General features: G+C 38.4%; 2 protein-coding genes across 2 annotated transcripts in view; one reads left to right on the top strand and one right to left on the bottom strand.

The window, feature by feature from the left end:
* The first annotated feature begins 3,012 nt into the window (after window positions 1-3,012).
* Window positions 3,013-10,983, top strand: DNAAF2 (dynein axonemal assembly factor 2). Its single transcript, XM_006922683.3, has 3 exons — window positions 3,013-5,010; window positions 8,083-8,226; window positions 8,988-10,983. Exons 1-3 carry the CDS (start codon window positions 3,172-3,174, stop codon window positions 9,477-9,479), a joined length of 2,475 nt encoding a protein of 824 aa, XP_006922745.1. The 5' UTR covers window positions 3,013-3,171; the 3' UTR covers window positions 9,480-10,983.
* A 271-nt stretch (window positions 10,984-11,254) lies between these two features.
* MGAT2 (mannosyl (alpha-1,6-)-glycoprotein beta-1,2-N-acetylglucosaminyltransferase) overlaps window positions 11,255-12,595 on the bottom strand; it is a 2,596-nt gene continuing 1,255 nt past the window's right edge. Inside the window, 1 exon segment of the mRNA XM_006927144.3 lies at window positions 11,255-12,595. This exon segment is cut by the window's right edge and continues 12 nt beyond it. Coding sequence (XP_006927206.1) covers window positions 11,998-12,595 — 598 coding nt within the window. The 3' untranslated portion in view covers window positions 11,255-11,997.

Genomic DNA, 12,595 nt, shown 5'->3' on the forward strand with positions numbered 1-12,595 from the left:
AAGTTGTTAGAGGTACAAAGAATGTTTCAAATGTAGGTGTAACCTTAATATTGCAAAGAGCTTGGAATGGAAGATATTTCTTTTAATGAAAATTAGCTTTTTGAGGAAAAGAAATTTTAATTGCAAGAACAGCCTGGGAAAACTGAAGATGATATCAAGACATAAGTCCAAAAGCTAGTGGATTGTTTGGAAAATTTTACAATTTGGACCTTGAAAGTGGCAATGAAATAAGACATGGCAAGGTGGTTGGTCCAATTATGAGAACCATAGAGCTAAATATGAAAGATGATGGGTAGAAAGTTATAAATGAAAATGGGATATGTCCTATCATTCATTAACTCATTCATTTAACAAATAATTGCTTCCATAAGATGAGCTTTTGCAGACCTTAGGAACACAAATAATGGCTAGAAAGATAGGGTGCATTTAGGGGTTAGCAAGGTGAAGTGAGATAAAGCAAGGCATTTAAAGCAGATAAGAGGCCAGACCAGGCAATAAGTATTGGAATAAGATAAGACAGGAACTAGAACCAGGTGGGGATCAGCACTGTCTGTAAATGAAAAGTAGTACTGCAAGGGTATCCTGGGCTTCTGCTTTGGGTAAAAACAGAGAGGTGATATGTTCCCTGATTGGTGTTTAATCTGATGAAGCATGGCTGATCTCACCACAGAAATCTGGCCATGAGGTAGATCACACAAGATGGATGTGGGTAAGATTTCTCTACCGAGAAAAGTAACACTTGGTCTGCCTGTTGGGAAACCACAGGAAGTCCAAGGAATTGCAGACTGGACTTAAGTCAGTAGGTCTCAGACCATCTCTCAGTCTCTACTTCCCAACAGAGTTGTGTCCTTGCTGGCATGCAGTATTTGTGGAAAGATAAGATAAAGCAGTTTGCACTAATGGGTTAATAACTGATAAGGGCTTTAATACTCAGTCCTCCTTCAAAAGGCATTCATAATTTAATAAGGATAGCCTTTCCTTAAGGGATGAATTTTAGGCAAGAGATCATTTGTTTGGGGCATGGGAGCTTTTATACAAGTCTACACTCTTTTCCTAAAGAGCTGAATTCATCTTTATGCCTCAGCCATTCCAGATGTAAATCTAAGCCCTAAATGATAGGGTGTTTTTAAACTTGTTATTAAACAAGTTCATAATAGAAAAATTAGGAAATACAAATAATCATAAAGAAAAGTTTTAATGCCATGCAATTCCATCACCAGAAATAATCTGTTAATATTGTAGTATATATCCTCCCAGATTTTTCTCTGCATATATTTTTTCCTATAAGAATATTTTGGGATCATACCATAATACTAAACTTGCTTTTTTCTTAAATGTACTATATCCACTCATTAAATATCTGAGTACCTAATGTTCTAGGTACTGGGGAATCCAGTGGCAAACCAGGAAGCCAAGGTCCTCACTTTCATAATGCTTACTTTCAAATGGGGCAAGCCATACCCAAAAAAATACCAAATATGAACCATGGTGAAAATAAATGTGGGCAATTTTAGATGGGGTGTCGGAGGTGGGAGAAGCATGTTACAGAGAGTCACTTAAATTTAAGTTCTTGAGATTCAAAGGCCTGCGTACAGGCTACACAAGAGCTATCGTGTTCTGCCATTGAGGCTGAAGTATCCAGTTTTGAATGCTGCCAAGAGAGCATATGATGAGGGCAGAAGCTGGGAAAGGAGAGGAGTCAGGCCATTTCAAGCCTGTTTTTGGTCATTTCAAGCCTGAAGGGCTTAAGCATTAAATCATTCAAATGGAGACCCTAAATGGGAAACTGGATATAGGAGTCTGGAGTTTAGACCCTGATATATAAGTCTGGTATTCGTGAGTGTAAATTTATTTGTGGAGAGTATAAATGAAGAAGAGATGGGGTCCCAGCCTTGAGGCATTTCTACTTAGAAGCTGAAGAGAGGTGAAAAATTATAAAGCTGACTATGTAGTCTCAAGTGTCTGATGAGGTAGGAAAAAAGCCTAGAAATGTCTTGTCACTGAGGTAATGCCAACGTCAATTGTTAAATGTTGGTGAGTTTCAATAGAATGAGAACAGAAAAATAATCACTGGATTTAACAACTACTAATTAATAACCAACTTAGTCAATAAATATTCTACAGCATCATTTTTTTTTAAGTTTATTGGCGTAACATTGGTTAATACAATCATGTAATTTTCAGGGGTACAGTATCATTTGACATTTGTATATTCTATTGTGTTCACCACCCAAAGTACAGTTTCCTTCAGCTACCATATATTTGATTATAGCATCACTTTGAATGGCTGCAGAGAATTTCATTGTATGGCTGTACCAAAATCTGCTCAACCAGTCCCACTGTTGAATTCTTAGATTCGCAAACCTTTAGAATCATAAAGCTGTCTTGAGTTGGAATTGCTGGATTTAAAGTCTTTTTGTACAGCTACCAACTACTCTCTAGAAAGGTTTTACTAAATTCTACTACTCCAAGGAAATACAGTAATTGTAAAACAAAAAACAAAAAACTTTGTCATTTCGATGGGTGATATGTAGTATCTTTTATTTGCAATTTGCATTTTTATTAATGAAGTCTTACATGTTGATCATTTGTTATTAATAGTCTGCCCGTATCTCTTGCCCCAAATGAGTTGTTACAGGGCAAACTGTGTAGTAAAATATCCGGAAGACTGAAATACTGGTTTAGTGAAGTGAAAAAATCAGATAAACATAGGTATGAATCAAGTTGTGACTATACTAGCTGTGTGACCTTGGTCAGGTAACTTCTCAGGTCCCATTTTGTCTGTGAAATGGGGATCAGTTCTACCTTTAAGTGTTGTGTACAATGAAGGAAATAACGAACATAATGCTGGAAATTATGCCAATTATGATGATACTTGCCCTAACGAAGAAGTAACCACACCACTGCACAGGAATCTAAAAAACAGACTGTAGGGTAGCTGGTTTTTAAAAACTAAGATGCTGTTTCTGGCATTTCCACTATCCCATTCCAATTCCTGCCCCTCCTTCCGGCCGTTAGTGGTGTCACCATGGCAACGAGCACGCGCTGCCCAAGGCAGTTACCGATCTCTGCCACTTCCCTCTCCGCGGACCAGCGACTCCACGGCGCGTCCCACCCACCTGGTGTCGGACTGATCGCCCTCGGCCTGAGGGATAGGGGCCAAGGGGCAGCATGGCTAAGGCGGCAGCCCCTTCGCCGCTGGAAGACTTGGACCTGAGCGGAGAGGAGGTTCAGCGGCTCACCTCCGCCTTTCAGGACCCGAAGTTCCGGCGAATGTTCTCAGAGTACGCCCAGGAGCTCACCGATCCCGAGAACCGGCGGCGCTACGAGGAAGAGATCACTGCGCTGGAGCGCGAGCGCGGCGTGGAAGTGCGGTTCGTGCACCCCGAGCCCGGCCATGTGCTGCGCACCAGCCTGGACGGGGCGCGGCGCTGCTTCGTGAATGTGTGCAGCAACGCTCTGGTGGGCGCACCCACCAGCCAGCCAAGCTCCGGGAGTGCGCCCGCCGGCAGCCAGTGGTCCCTGCCCTATAGCCTGGCGCCCGGCCGTGAGTATGCGGGGGCGCGGAGCACCCGCTACACGGTCTACGACGTGGTCTTCCACCCACACGCGCTCGAGTTGGCCCGGCGCCACGAGCCCTTCCTCCAGATGCTGGACGCCATGGCCCTGGAAGCCGTCGAGAAGCAGTTTGGCGTGAAGTTAGACCACAGAAATGCCAAGACCCTGAAGATCAAATATAAGGGGACTCCGGAGGCCGCCGTGCTGCGAACGCCCCTGCCCGGGGGTGTCCCCACCAGGCCCGAGGGGGAACCAGAGAGCCCTCTTCCGGATTTTCCCTACCCCTACCGGTGCCCGGCGGCCGCCGGGAACTCTGTGGGCCCTGAGCCCCGGGCGCCCTCCACTCCAGAGGCGGTCCCACAGCCCGCCCCCACCGAGCCTCGCTACAGCGTGGTGCAGCGCCACCACGTGGACCTCCAGGATTACCGCTACTCCCGGGACTCGGCCCCCAGCACGGTGCCCCAGGAGCTGGTGGTCACCATCGAGCTGCCGTTGTTGCGCTCGGCGGAGCAGGCGGCGCTGGAAGTGACGGGAAAGCTACTGTGCCTCGACTCGAGAAAACCCGACTACCGGCTGCGGCTCTCGCTCCCGTACCTGGTGGACGACAGCCGCGGCAAGGCGCATTTCAACAAGGCCCGGCGACAGCTGGTGGTCACGCTGCCCGTGGCTCTGTCCGCGGTGCACCGGGAGCCCATCGCGGCGCCGGAAGAGTCGGCTGACCCGTCCGGAACTGACGGCGCGGCCTGCGCTTCCGCTTGCGAGGGGGAGGCAGGCCCGGCGGGGGTTCGCGCAGGAGACGAAGGCTCGGATCCCAGCCGAACTGGGGCTGCGGACGCCGGATTCACCACCCCGGGCGTCACTGGGGAGGAGCTCGTCTCCGTACTGAAGGAGCAGGACTTCGGCGGGCAAGCAGTGTCGACAGTGGGCATCGGGGAGAAACCGCTTTCCGGAACAGGGAGCTCACCTGGGGACAGTGGCGGAGGCTCCCCTTGTACTTCATCCAAGGACCTTGACAGAGGGTCTTCTCCAGCAAGAGGGAGTGCGCGCAGAGATCTCAGCGTTGAGACACACGTGGCCAGGGAAGGCACGGGCATCGAGCCTTCTAATCCAGCCATGGGTGATCTCGGGACCCACAGCAGGGAACCCTTGTGCCCTCCTTTGCAGTGTAATCAGGATGAAGTATGCTTGACGCTGCTAATTCAAGTGCCTCGGATCCAGCCGCAAAGTCTTCAAGGGAATGTGACTCCCCTCTGGTACAAATTGTGCTTTTCCACTGAAGACTTAGTTTATTATTCTTTCTTTTTGCAGTTTGCTTCAGAGAATAAATTGAGTACCAAAGAACCAGTGGTTAGCATTTCTTCAAACAATGCAGTGATAGAACTGGCCAAATCTGCAGAGTGCTATGGACATTGGAGAGAGTGGTATTATGGTTTAAACAGCGATTCTTTGGAGGTAACAGTTCTTCCTAGATCCTTAATATTTGAAATAATTCATCCCACTTTTTACATCTGCTATTACAGGGATCCTCTCAGCTTATCCTAAACAAAGCGTTTTCCATTATATAACTTGTCTCGAAACTGATACACGTGATGCAAAATATCAGTGCGCGTTAAACGCGTATTGGGAAGAAAATAAAAACACGCATCCCCTCTGATGGATAGTTTTCAAGTCTTCAAAATTGCCTTTAATGTACTTGTTTCCCTGGAATCCACTGACTCTGAAGGAAGACCTGAATGGATTCCCAGGATCCACAGACCTCTAAACCTATGCAAAAAGTTGAGGGTGCTTTCTGCTAGGAAGAAGGGCTATAACTAGTCATATTCTCAAAGGGATTTATGACCCAAATAGATTTAAGAGGCACTTTGTTAATAGCCATATATTTTAAGTTGGCAAATAACTGTCCCACCGTAGAAAATAAGAAATTTACTTCCGGAGAGCCAAAGTATCTTAGCCTGTGTCACAATTCTTGTGTAGGAAAACAAACTCAAAACCAGGTGTGAATCTAAATTCCTTGCCCTTTGGACCATATAGTAGTGCTGCTTGATTTTAGTCACTGATTGTTGGTGGGGTTATCTTTAGGTGGGTGTTATATTACATTGAAATTACCTCTTTTTGCGTGTTTTAATCATCTTTAGGTCCTTGCTAGTATTTGGCACAATGGCTAACATTTAACAGTGTAATATAAACATTTATCAAACTGTACTGCACGTAGGTCTGTTACACCTCTTCTGGACAAATACTCTAGAACTGGGCTGAGCGTTACCTAATTTACTTAGGCTATAATTTTGATGAATAATTCAGTATGTATTATTGTAGTTGCTACTATTTTTTTTAGGTGTTTGAGATTCTTGAATTTCAGATTCATACTGCAGTACTATGGCAAATATTGAAAAAACTTGAAATTTGAAGTTCTAAGAACTTCTTAAACTTGTAAATGAACAGTTAATTAGTGGTTTTGATTGAGGTTTGTATCAGTGTTACATGTAATTTTTAAAAGCCCTTTCAACATATTCAAGGGTTTATTCCCAGAAGAACACTAGTTGCACAGATTATACAATAAAAAGTAATTTTTAATTTAAAAATTTGGGACTTTAACCTGCTAGAAATGTTCACTTCTTCTCATTATTTTTCTAGAAATTAGCTAATAAGTTACATTTATATTTTATGAGCAATATCTTCTGTGAAAAGTGGTTAATTTGAAACCCACTGAAAGTGGTAAAATAAGTAGCCGGGGCTAGGTAAAATACTTTGTGAGAATATAGAATAGGAAATTGACTATCTGTTTATGTCATTAGAAGGGGGAAATTTAGGAAAGGGCTGTTGTTTTCCTGTAATTGTTTTAATAAATGTGAAAATAACTCACAATAAGGGAATAAAGCTTTGTGGACAAGCAGTTGAGAGAATACTAAAGAATATATTTTAATCAGGTTTTCTAGTATGCTAACATTATTTCAGCAAAGAAACTAGATGAAAATGAGATTATGGCCACTGTGTTTTATATCTTTGAATCCTGAAATAGATCTATAATTTCTTTGTTAATCATCACATTTACTAAGGCTAATAGAACCATAATCAATTTTCTTCTTTACATTTCACTGTCACTGGATCAGGCTCAGTATTAAAGTAAAATTTTTAAAAATCACAAGAGTAGTGGGTGAGTAGACAGATAATATATCATGATTATATCATATGCATTATATGAAAACAATTATAATGTAAAAAGGCGGATTTGTAACTGTCAAGGTCAGAATTGTTACTTTACCCATAAACAAATACAAATTATATTTATATAAGCCTTAAATAACCACTAGGAATTTTCCTAAAGCTTTAGGACCACTGAATTCAGTATCTTTTATAGTAAAATCAGTCATTAGAATGTGAAGACAGTAGGCAAATCGTTTATTTTTTAATCATAAACATTTCCATTAGAAATATATATTATTTTTCCTTGGGTTAACTAGAGACTAAACTATTTGGTGTATTTTTTGCAATTAATGTGTAAGTCTTTTCCAGAGACATGAAACTTAGAAATGCTTTTGATGGGAATGTTTCTATACTACAGTGTTATTCCAGACCTTCAGATAATAGCAAGGCAAAGTACTCCAAAAGTAAAATTTTTCTGTTCCCAAAGTTCGTTTTTGTTTGGTAGTTGTTCTCAAGTTCAAATACTGTTTAATAGACGAAAACTTGAAAATTCTCTCTTTCTGATTTCCTCCTCTATTTAGACCAAATAATGAATTGTTTTTATTTGTAATTATAAAATTTATTTATATGAAAGTACAGAAGAAAATACTTTTATTTTGGGCAACAATGGATTTTATGAATTTTAAATACAGATATTTCTTCAGCACCCTAACTATATACCTATACTCACTTGACGTGAATATAAACAAATTGCTTTGGGATTTTTGTGAAAGTAATTTTGCTTTTCTTAATAGTTTGGAAATCTACCTCATTCTTATAAATAGCTATATGCTAGTGTCACACTGCGTTATCTCATTGCTTAAAAATAGAATATACTTCTCTTAAATATTATTCTTGGCTCTTACCTAGCCAAGAACTAAAAGGCAAACCAGTCACACAAAATTTGAGTAGATCCTGTCATGTATATTTCTTAGCTGACTCATTAAGAAGTGTTCTAAAATTGAATTACATTTTATAGCTGGCACTGCATTAATATAGCCCTAGAGGTGATGTTATTCTTATAAAATATTAAGAGGGAAAAAAAAGAAAATACCATTTGTAAGATTATCTACGAGAGGAAGCATACCTCAGATTTAATAGACACCTAGAAAAGGAACTAAGACATTTTAGGGTCTTTTCCCATATGTGTATGTACTCTTGCTTTTCTTATTGCTGTGTACAATACTGTTTTCTTTGGCCAAGAAAGCATAGGAATAACATTAAAATAAACCTTTGAAGAGTATAATCTTGAACTGTGTGAGAACTTTTATGAGCTGTTTTTAGATAGCAACTGTGTCAAAGATGCCCTATAAAGCAGAGTATTTATTTTTTTTATTTTAGGAAAGGTTGTTTGTCAATGAAGAAAATGTTAATGAGTTTCTTGCCGAGGTCCTGAACTCTCCATTCAAACAGTCAATGCCCCTAACCCCACCATTAATTGAAGTTCTTCATGTCACTGATAATAAGATTCAAATTCATGCAAAGGTAAGGATTTTTGTGGATTTAATAAAATAGTGACTATAAGACCAGTTTAAAGCCTAATAACTTAATTCTTGATGTCGTAACTGTAAACTAAACGTACACAATAGCTGGGGAGAGCAATGTTAAGAGGAATAAGGACTTTTTTAGATGTATTTTACTATGTGCTAAACACTGTGCAGTTCATTTTCACATGTTATCCCATTTAATCCCAAAACTGTCCAATGAAGAAAAGAGAGAAACTAACATTTGGGAAGTTAGTCCAGGGACAAGCAAGTCTTTTTGACTCTCAAACCGTGGGAACTACGTCATAGTTTGTTTATTCTTTCTAGTTGAATCTTAAGCTTGGTTATTTTTATAATCTTCATTATCAGACACAGAAGTAATTTAGTAACTAGCAAATTTGACATATATGAATTGGGGGGAGAGTGGCTCTGAAGGATCACAGAAATTCAAGAAAATTCAAGAAATTTAAGAATGCCTTTATAAGAATGATGGCTAAAGGGTTTGTAGGCCAGGATTATTTTATCCTGAGGGAGATGAGTCATTGAAAGGGTTTAATCAGAGAATTATTGCCAGGTTTACATCGTCAGTAATGTAATGACTGGCAGCATTTGGAAGATGACTTTGAGGAGGAAGAAACCTCTCTGCAGTTCTGCAAGAGTTATTCCCTTATGACTTTTTTAAAAAAATTTCCAGAGGATACTACAATTTAATTTTCTATTTGTTTCAAAGAATTATTAATTTGTTGTTTTTCTTGGGCATAGTTGCAAGAATGTAGTAACTCTGAGCAGCTTCATGAAAAAGAAGAAAGAATCAATGAAGGAAGTCATCTAACTGAAAAAGAAAACACGGAACATCTTACCACCTCAACAACTGATTCTGATTCATCTATAGCAGTTCTAGTAGAAACAGATAGTTGTGGTTCAGTTGCACACTTGCAACAAGAGTCTCTTGATGTTTCTCAAATGCTATGTGGAAAGTCTCAGCACGCTGAGTCAAAAATGGAATCTGAATTTATGAAAAAAAAAGGTGCTATTTACTCAAACGAGGAAAAAGATAATTTAAAAGAACCAGTAATAACTGAAGAGAAAGAAGTAGATGGAAATCACCTATCTTCCTTATCAGTTCACAGTATACATCGTTTTGACCACATAAAAGAAACCAACATGCAGGATGGTAGTGTGCAGATTATTAAAGATCATGTGACTCATTGCACATTCAGTTTTCAGAATTCTTTGCTATATGACTTGGATTAATTCTATATAATTTTAGAATTTAAAAGTTAAGAAAAAAATTTGGGGACTTAAAATAGATTCTATTTCTGATAACTACTATCTTAAACTGAAAGTATTCAAGAAATTGAAATTTGCAGTTTTGATTCTAATGGGGAAACTGGAGGAATTTGTTTTTGCATATGCAGTTTATACAGTTTCCTAAATTATAGATGTAAGTTTTATGATTCCTCAGATAGATGTATATTTTTTCTAATTAAACATTCAGTTTTAATATAACCTGTATATATGTACTTCTGTGATGTTTTTGGCCTCTTGTTTACCATTACTTTAATAAAATTTTGAAATATTTAAGTCGTGTCTGTCACAAAAATTCTCAAGTATGCAATTAACTAGAAATATGAGTGTGGGGGGTAGGTAGAATCTCAAAACTGTTTAGAAGTCTCACTGAATAGGACATATTTATTCTTGAAATATCTTCAGAACTTTACTCACCAAAATTAATGATTCAAACAATTACAGTACAAATAGTCTTAATGAAATTCAGTATTTTTGCTTCAATTCTATTTTACTCTTCATGTCTGTCACAGAAAATAAATGTGTGTGTATATATGATACAAGTTATTTAGTACTTTGAAAATTTGTTTTTATAAAGAGTTTTTTGAAAGTTACTATTACAGTATTAAAACACCTCTCGGTCTTACAGAGTACATTTATGAATTTTAAAACAGGACAATTAAAAAACCTGGAAATTTGCTTCAACAGGAAAATTGTCAAGTGTTTTCGAATCAATTTGTTTTATAATAACTAAAAGAGGACAGCAGATAATGTATCTGTGGCTATTATTTTGTGGAATACTATTTTTGAGGCCAGAGGAAAATCCTAATAGATTTGTTTCTCACAAATTTTTTTAGGATAGCATGAAAGAAAATGTAAAAGGAAAATATCTGTTGACCTAATCCCTAGCCCCAAAGGCCATGAGCTGATCTATATGTTCCAGAAACAGCTACCAATTTAAACAAACCTCTGGCCTTACCTTAGTCCCGGAAATTACCTAATATCTTTAGTTCTTTGAACTGGGAGGTCAGATTAGAGTACCAAAAACTGGTACAAATTCTGGCAATTCATCTTGATTTACATTTATAATCCTGATAAAATGTGAAACCAGACTGGGCTGAGGGCAGTATAAATGTAGCTCATAAAACAGGAGAACTATTTGCCCCAATGTAAATGACCATATCCATTTTTCAACCATAATATGAATCTTAATTTGATGCAATAATAATTTTGAAACTGTCCACTTAAGTTTTCTTAAATTGAAATGACTAATTGTAATAGCTACACAGATATTACTCTGAATAAGTTTTGGTTGAATGCAATTGTATGCTCTTAAGGGAAACTTCTACAATAAATGTAGAGTAAATTTTAAGTAAATTTTAAGTAAATAGTAAATTTTGTTTCCTATTATTTACTGTGTCTGTCCTTTTAAAAAAGTATGATTTTGGTTAAATAAAGGTACTAGAACATCTTTCGTTTTGGCATGACTGAACTTTGTATTATTTCTGGCTGTATTTCACTTACAGCAGATTTTATTGTTCATCTCTGCCCGGCTAATTTGAAAGCTAGTTTCTTCTAAAGGGAATAAATGCATTGTCAAGGGCTGGGTTTTAGTTCCAATTCAGTTCTACAATGTACAGATAGTAAATATGAAAAGGAAATGCTAACTTTAAAATTTCAAGAATGTCTTTACTGAATTTTGGTGTAAAGTGTAAACAAAATTTATTCTGCAAAATGATTAGGAAACTTTTTATGCAAAAAATGAGTATTTTATTTTGGCAGCACTAAAAGAAAAAAGAAAACCACTATTTCTACATTGAGGTGAAAAAAGTGTTTAAACGTTCTTATCAAATACATTCCAAAAGAAAGTGTGTTCTATGAATGTTCCAAAGCACAGGCAAATCCTAACACAATAATACAGGAATCTGTAATACTGAAAATGACTGTTTTTGACAGGGTGTTTAACAAACAAACTTTTGAATTATAAAACTAGTGAAGCAATCCCTTCCTAATAACTGTCCAAAAGTGAAACTGGGCTTGTTCCATTAATACTATAACATTTCATTGTAATACTTTTTACTGCCATGACAATTTTAAATAAATTTTGCTGTACTTAAAATAAGTTTTGAAAGTGGGAAAGTGTACAAAGTTCCAGATAAAAAGATTGATAGATGTAGTTTAAATTTCACCTCTTCTCTCACAATAACGATTACCGTTAGCAGATACAGATTGACCTTTAAAACCCGATTACCTTTAGCCGATACAGATTGAGCTTTAAAACCCAACTCCCAAAATGAAAATTTGTGTTTTAAATCTTAATCAGACATAAAAGGAAAAGATTACTATATTTGGACACCTTTTACAACATTTTTTTGTTTGTATTAAAGCAGAAACCAGTCCCTAAACTCTTATTCAACTGTCTATCTTGTTTGGGCAAATATCAAAAATAGAAGACTGTCACTTTTGCTTTTGTAATTGTGATTTTTCACTGCAGTCTTCTATAACTTTTACAGAGTTCATGGTCCCTAATATCTCCCCACCCTCCATTTTTCCTAGGTGGGGAAACGGCTGCCATAAACTTCTCACTGATCATTAGAGTTTCTGGAAACAAGTACTGTTTGTTATTATTTAAGAGTGACTCAATTTGGGCACTCTGGGTAAATGGTCTACAGGTTTTCTTGTGGTGCATACCACAGTCTCCAGCATGAAAAATCCTAGGTACTTGAGGAACCAGCACTTTCCAGAATTTTGGAAGACAAGATACAGTCAAATATTGAAGAGTCCAGTCCCAGTTATAATCATCGTAAGTACAGAAAGTGTCTGTGCATTCAATCAGTTTCTGATATGCGTCCGGAGTCAGGGCTAGTCCCATATTGTGCTCTGTGGATTTCCAAGTTTTCACATCTACCTTGTCGGCAATGCCATAGAAACTACGACTAGCTGTATAGGTGCCCAGGGAGAGAACATCACACTCAGGACACTCTTGCTGCTTTAATTTCCACATCTTTTTGAAGACGTGGTAAAAGTCTGGGGCTAAGTAGTGGTCCTCCTCTAGGAAAAGTATGAGGCCAGCATAGTCTCGA

The sequence above is a fragment of the Pteropus alecto genome, unplaced genomic scaffold (assembly GCF_000325575.1).
Source record: "Pteropus alecto unplaced genomic scaffold, ASM32557v1 scaffold38, whole genome shotgun sequence".
Classification (NCBI taxonomy): Eukaryota; Metazoa; Chordata; class Mammalia; order Chiroptera; family Pteropodidae; genus Pteropus; species Pteropus alecto.

Bases quoted from the DNA above. Each gene is read 5' to 3' on its own strand.
- DNAAF2 (XM_006922683.3), top strand. From the start codon at position 3,172: ATGGCTAAGGCGGCAGCCCCTTCGCCGCTGGAAGACTTGGACCTGAGC. The intron at 5,011-8,082 runs GTAACAGTTCTT...TTTTTATTTTAG, and splicing joins TAAACAGCGATTCTTTGGAG to GAAAGGTTGTTTGTCAATGA. The intron at 8,227-8,987 runs GTAAGGATTTTT...TCTTGGGCATAG, and splicing joins AGATTCAAATTCATGCAAAG to TTGCAAGAATGTAGTAACTC.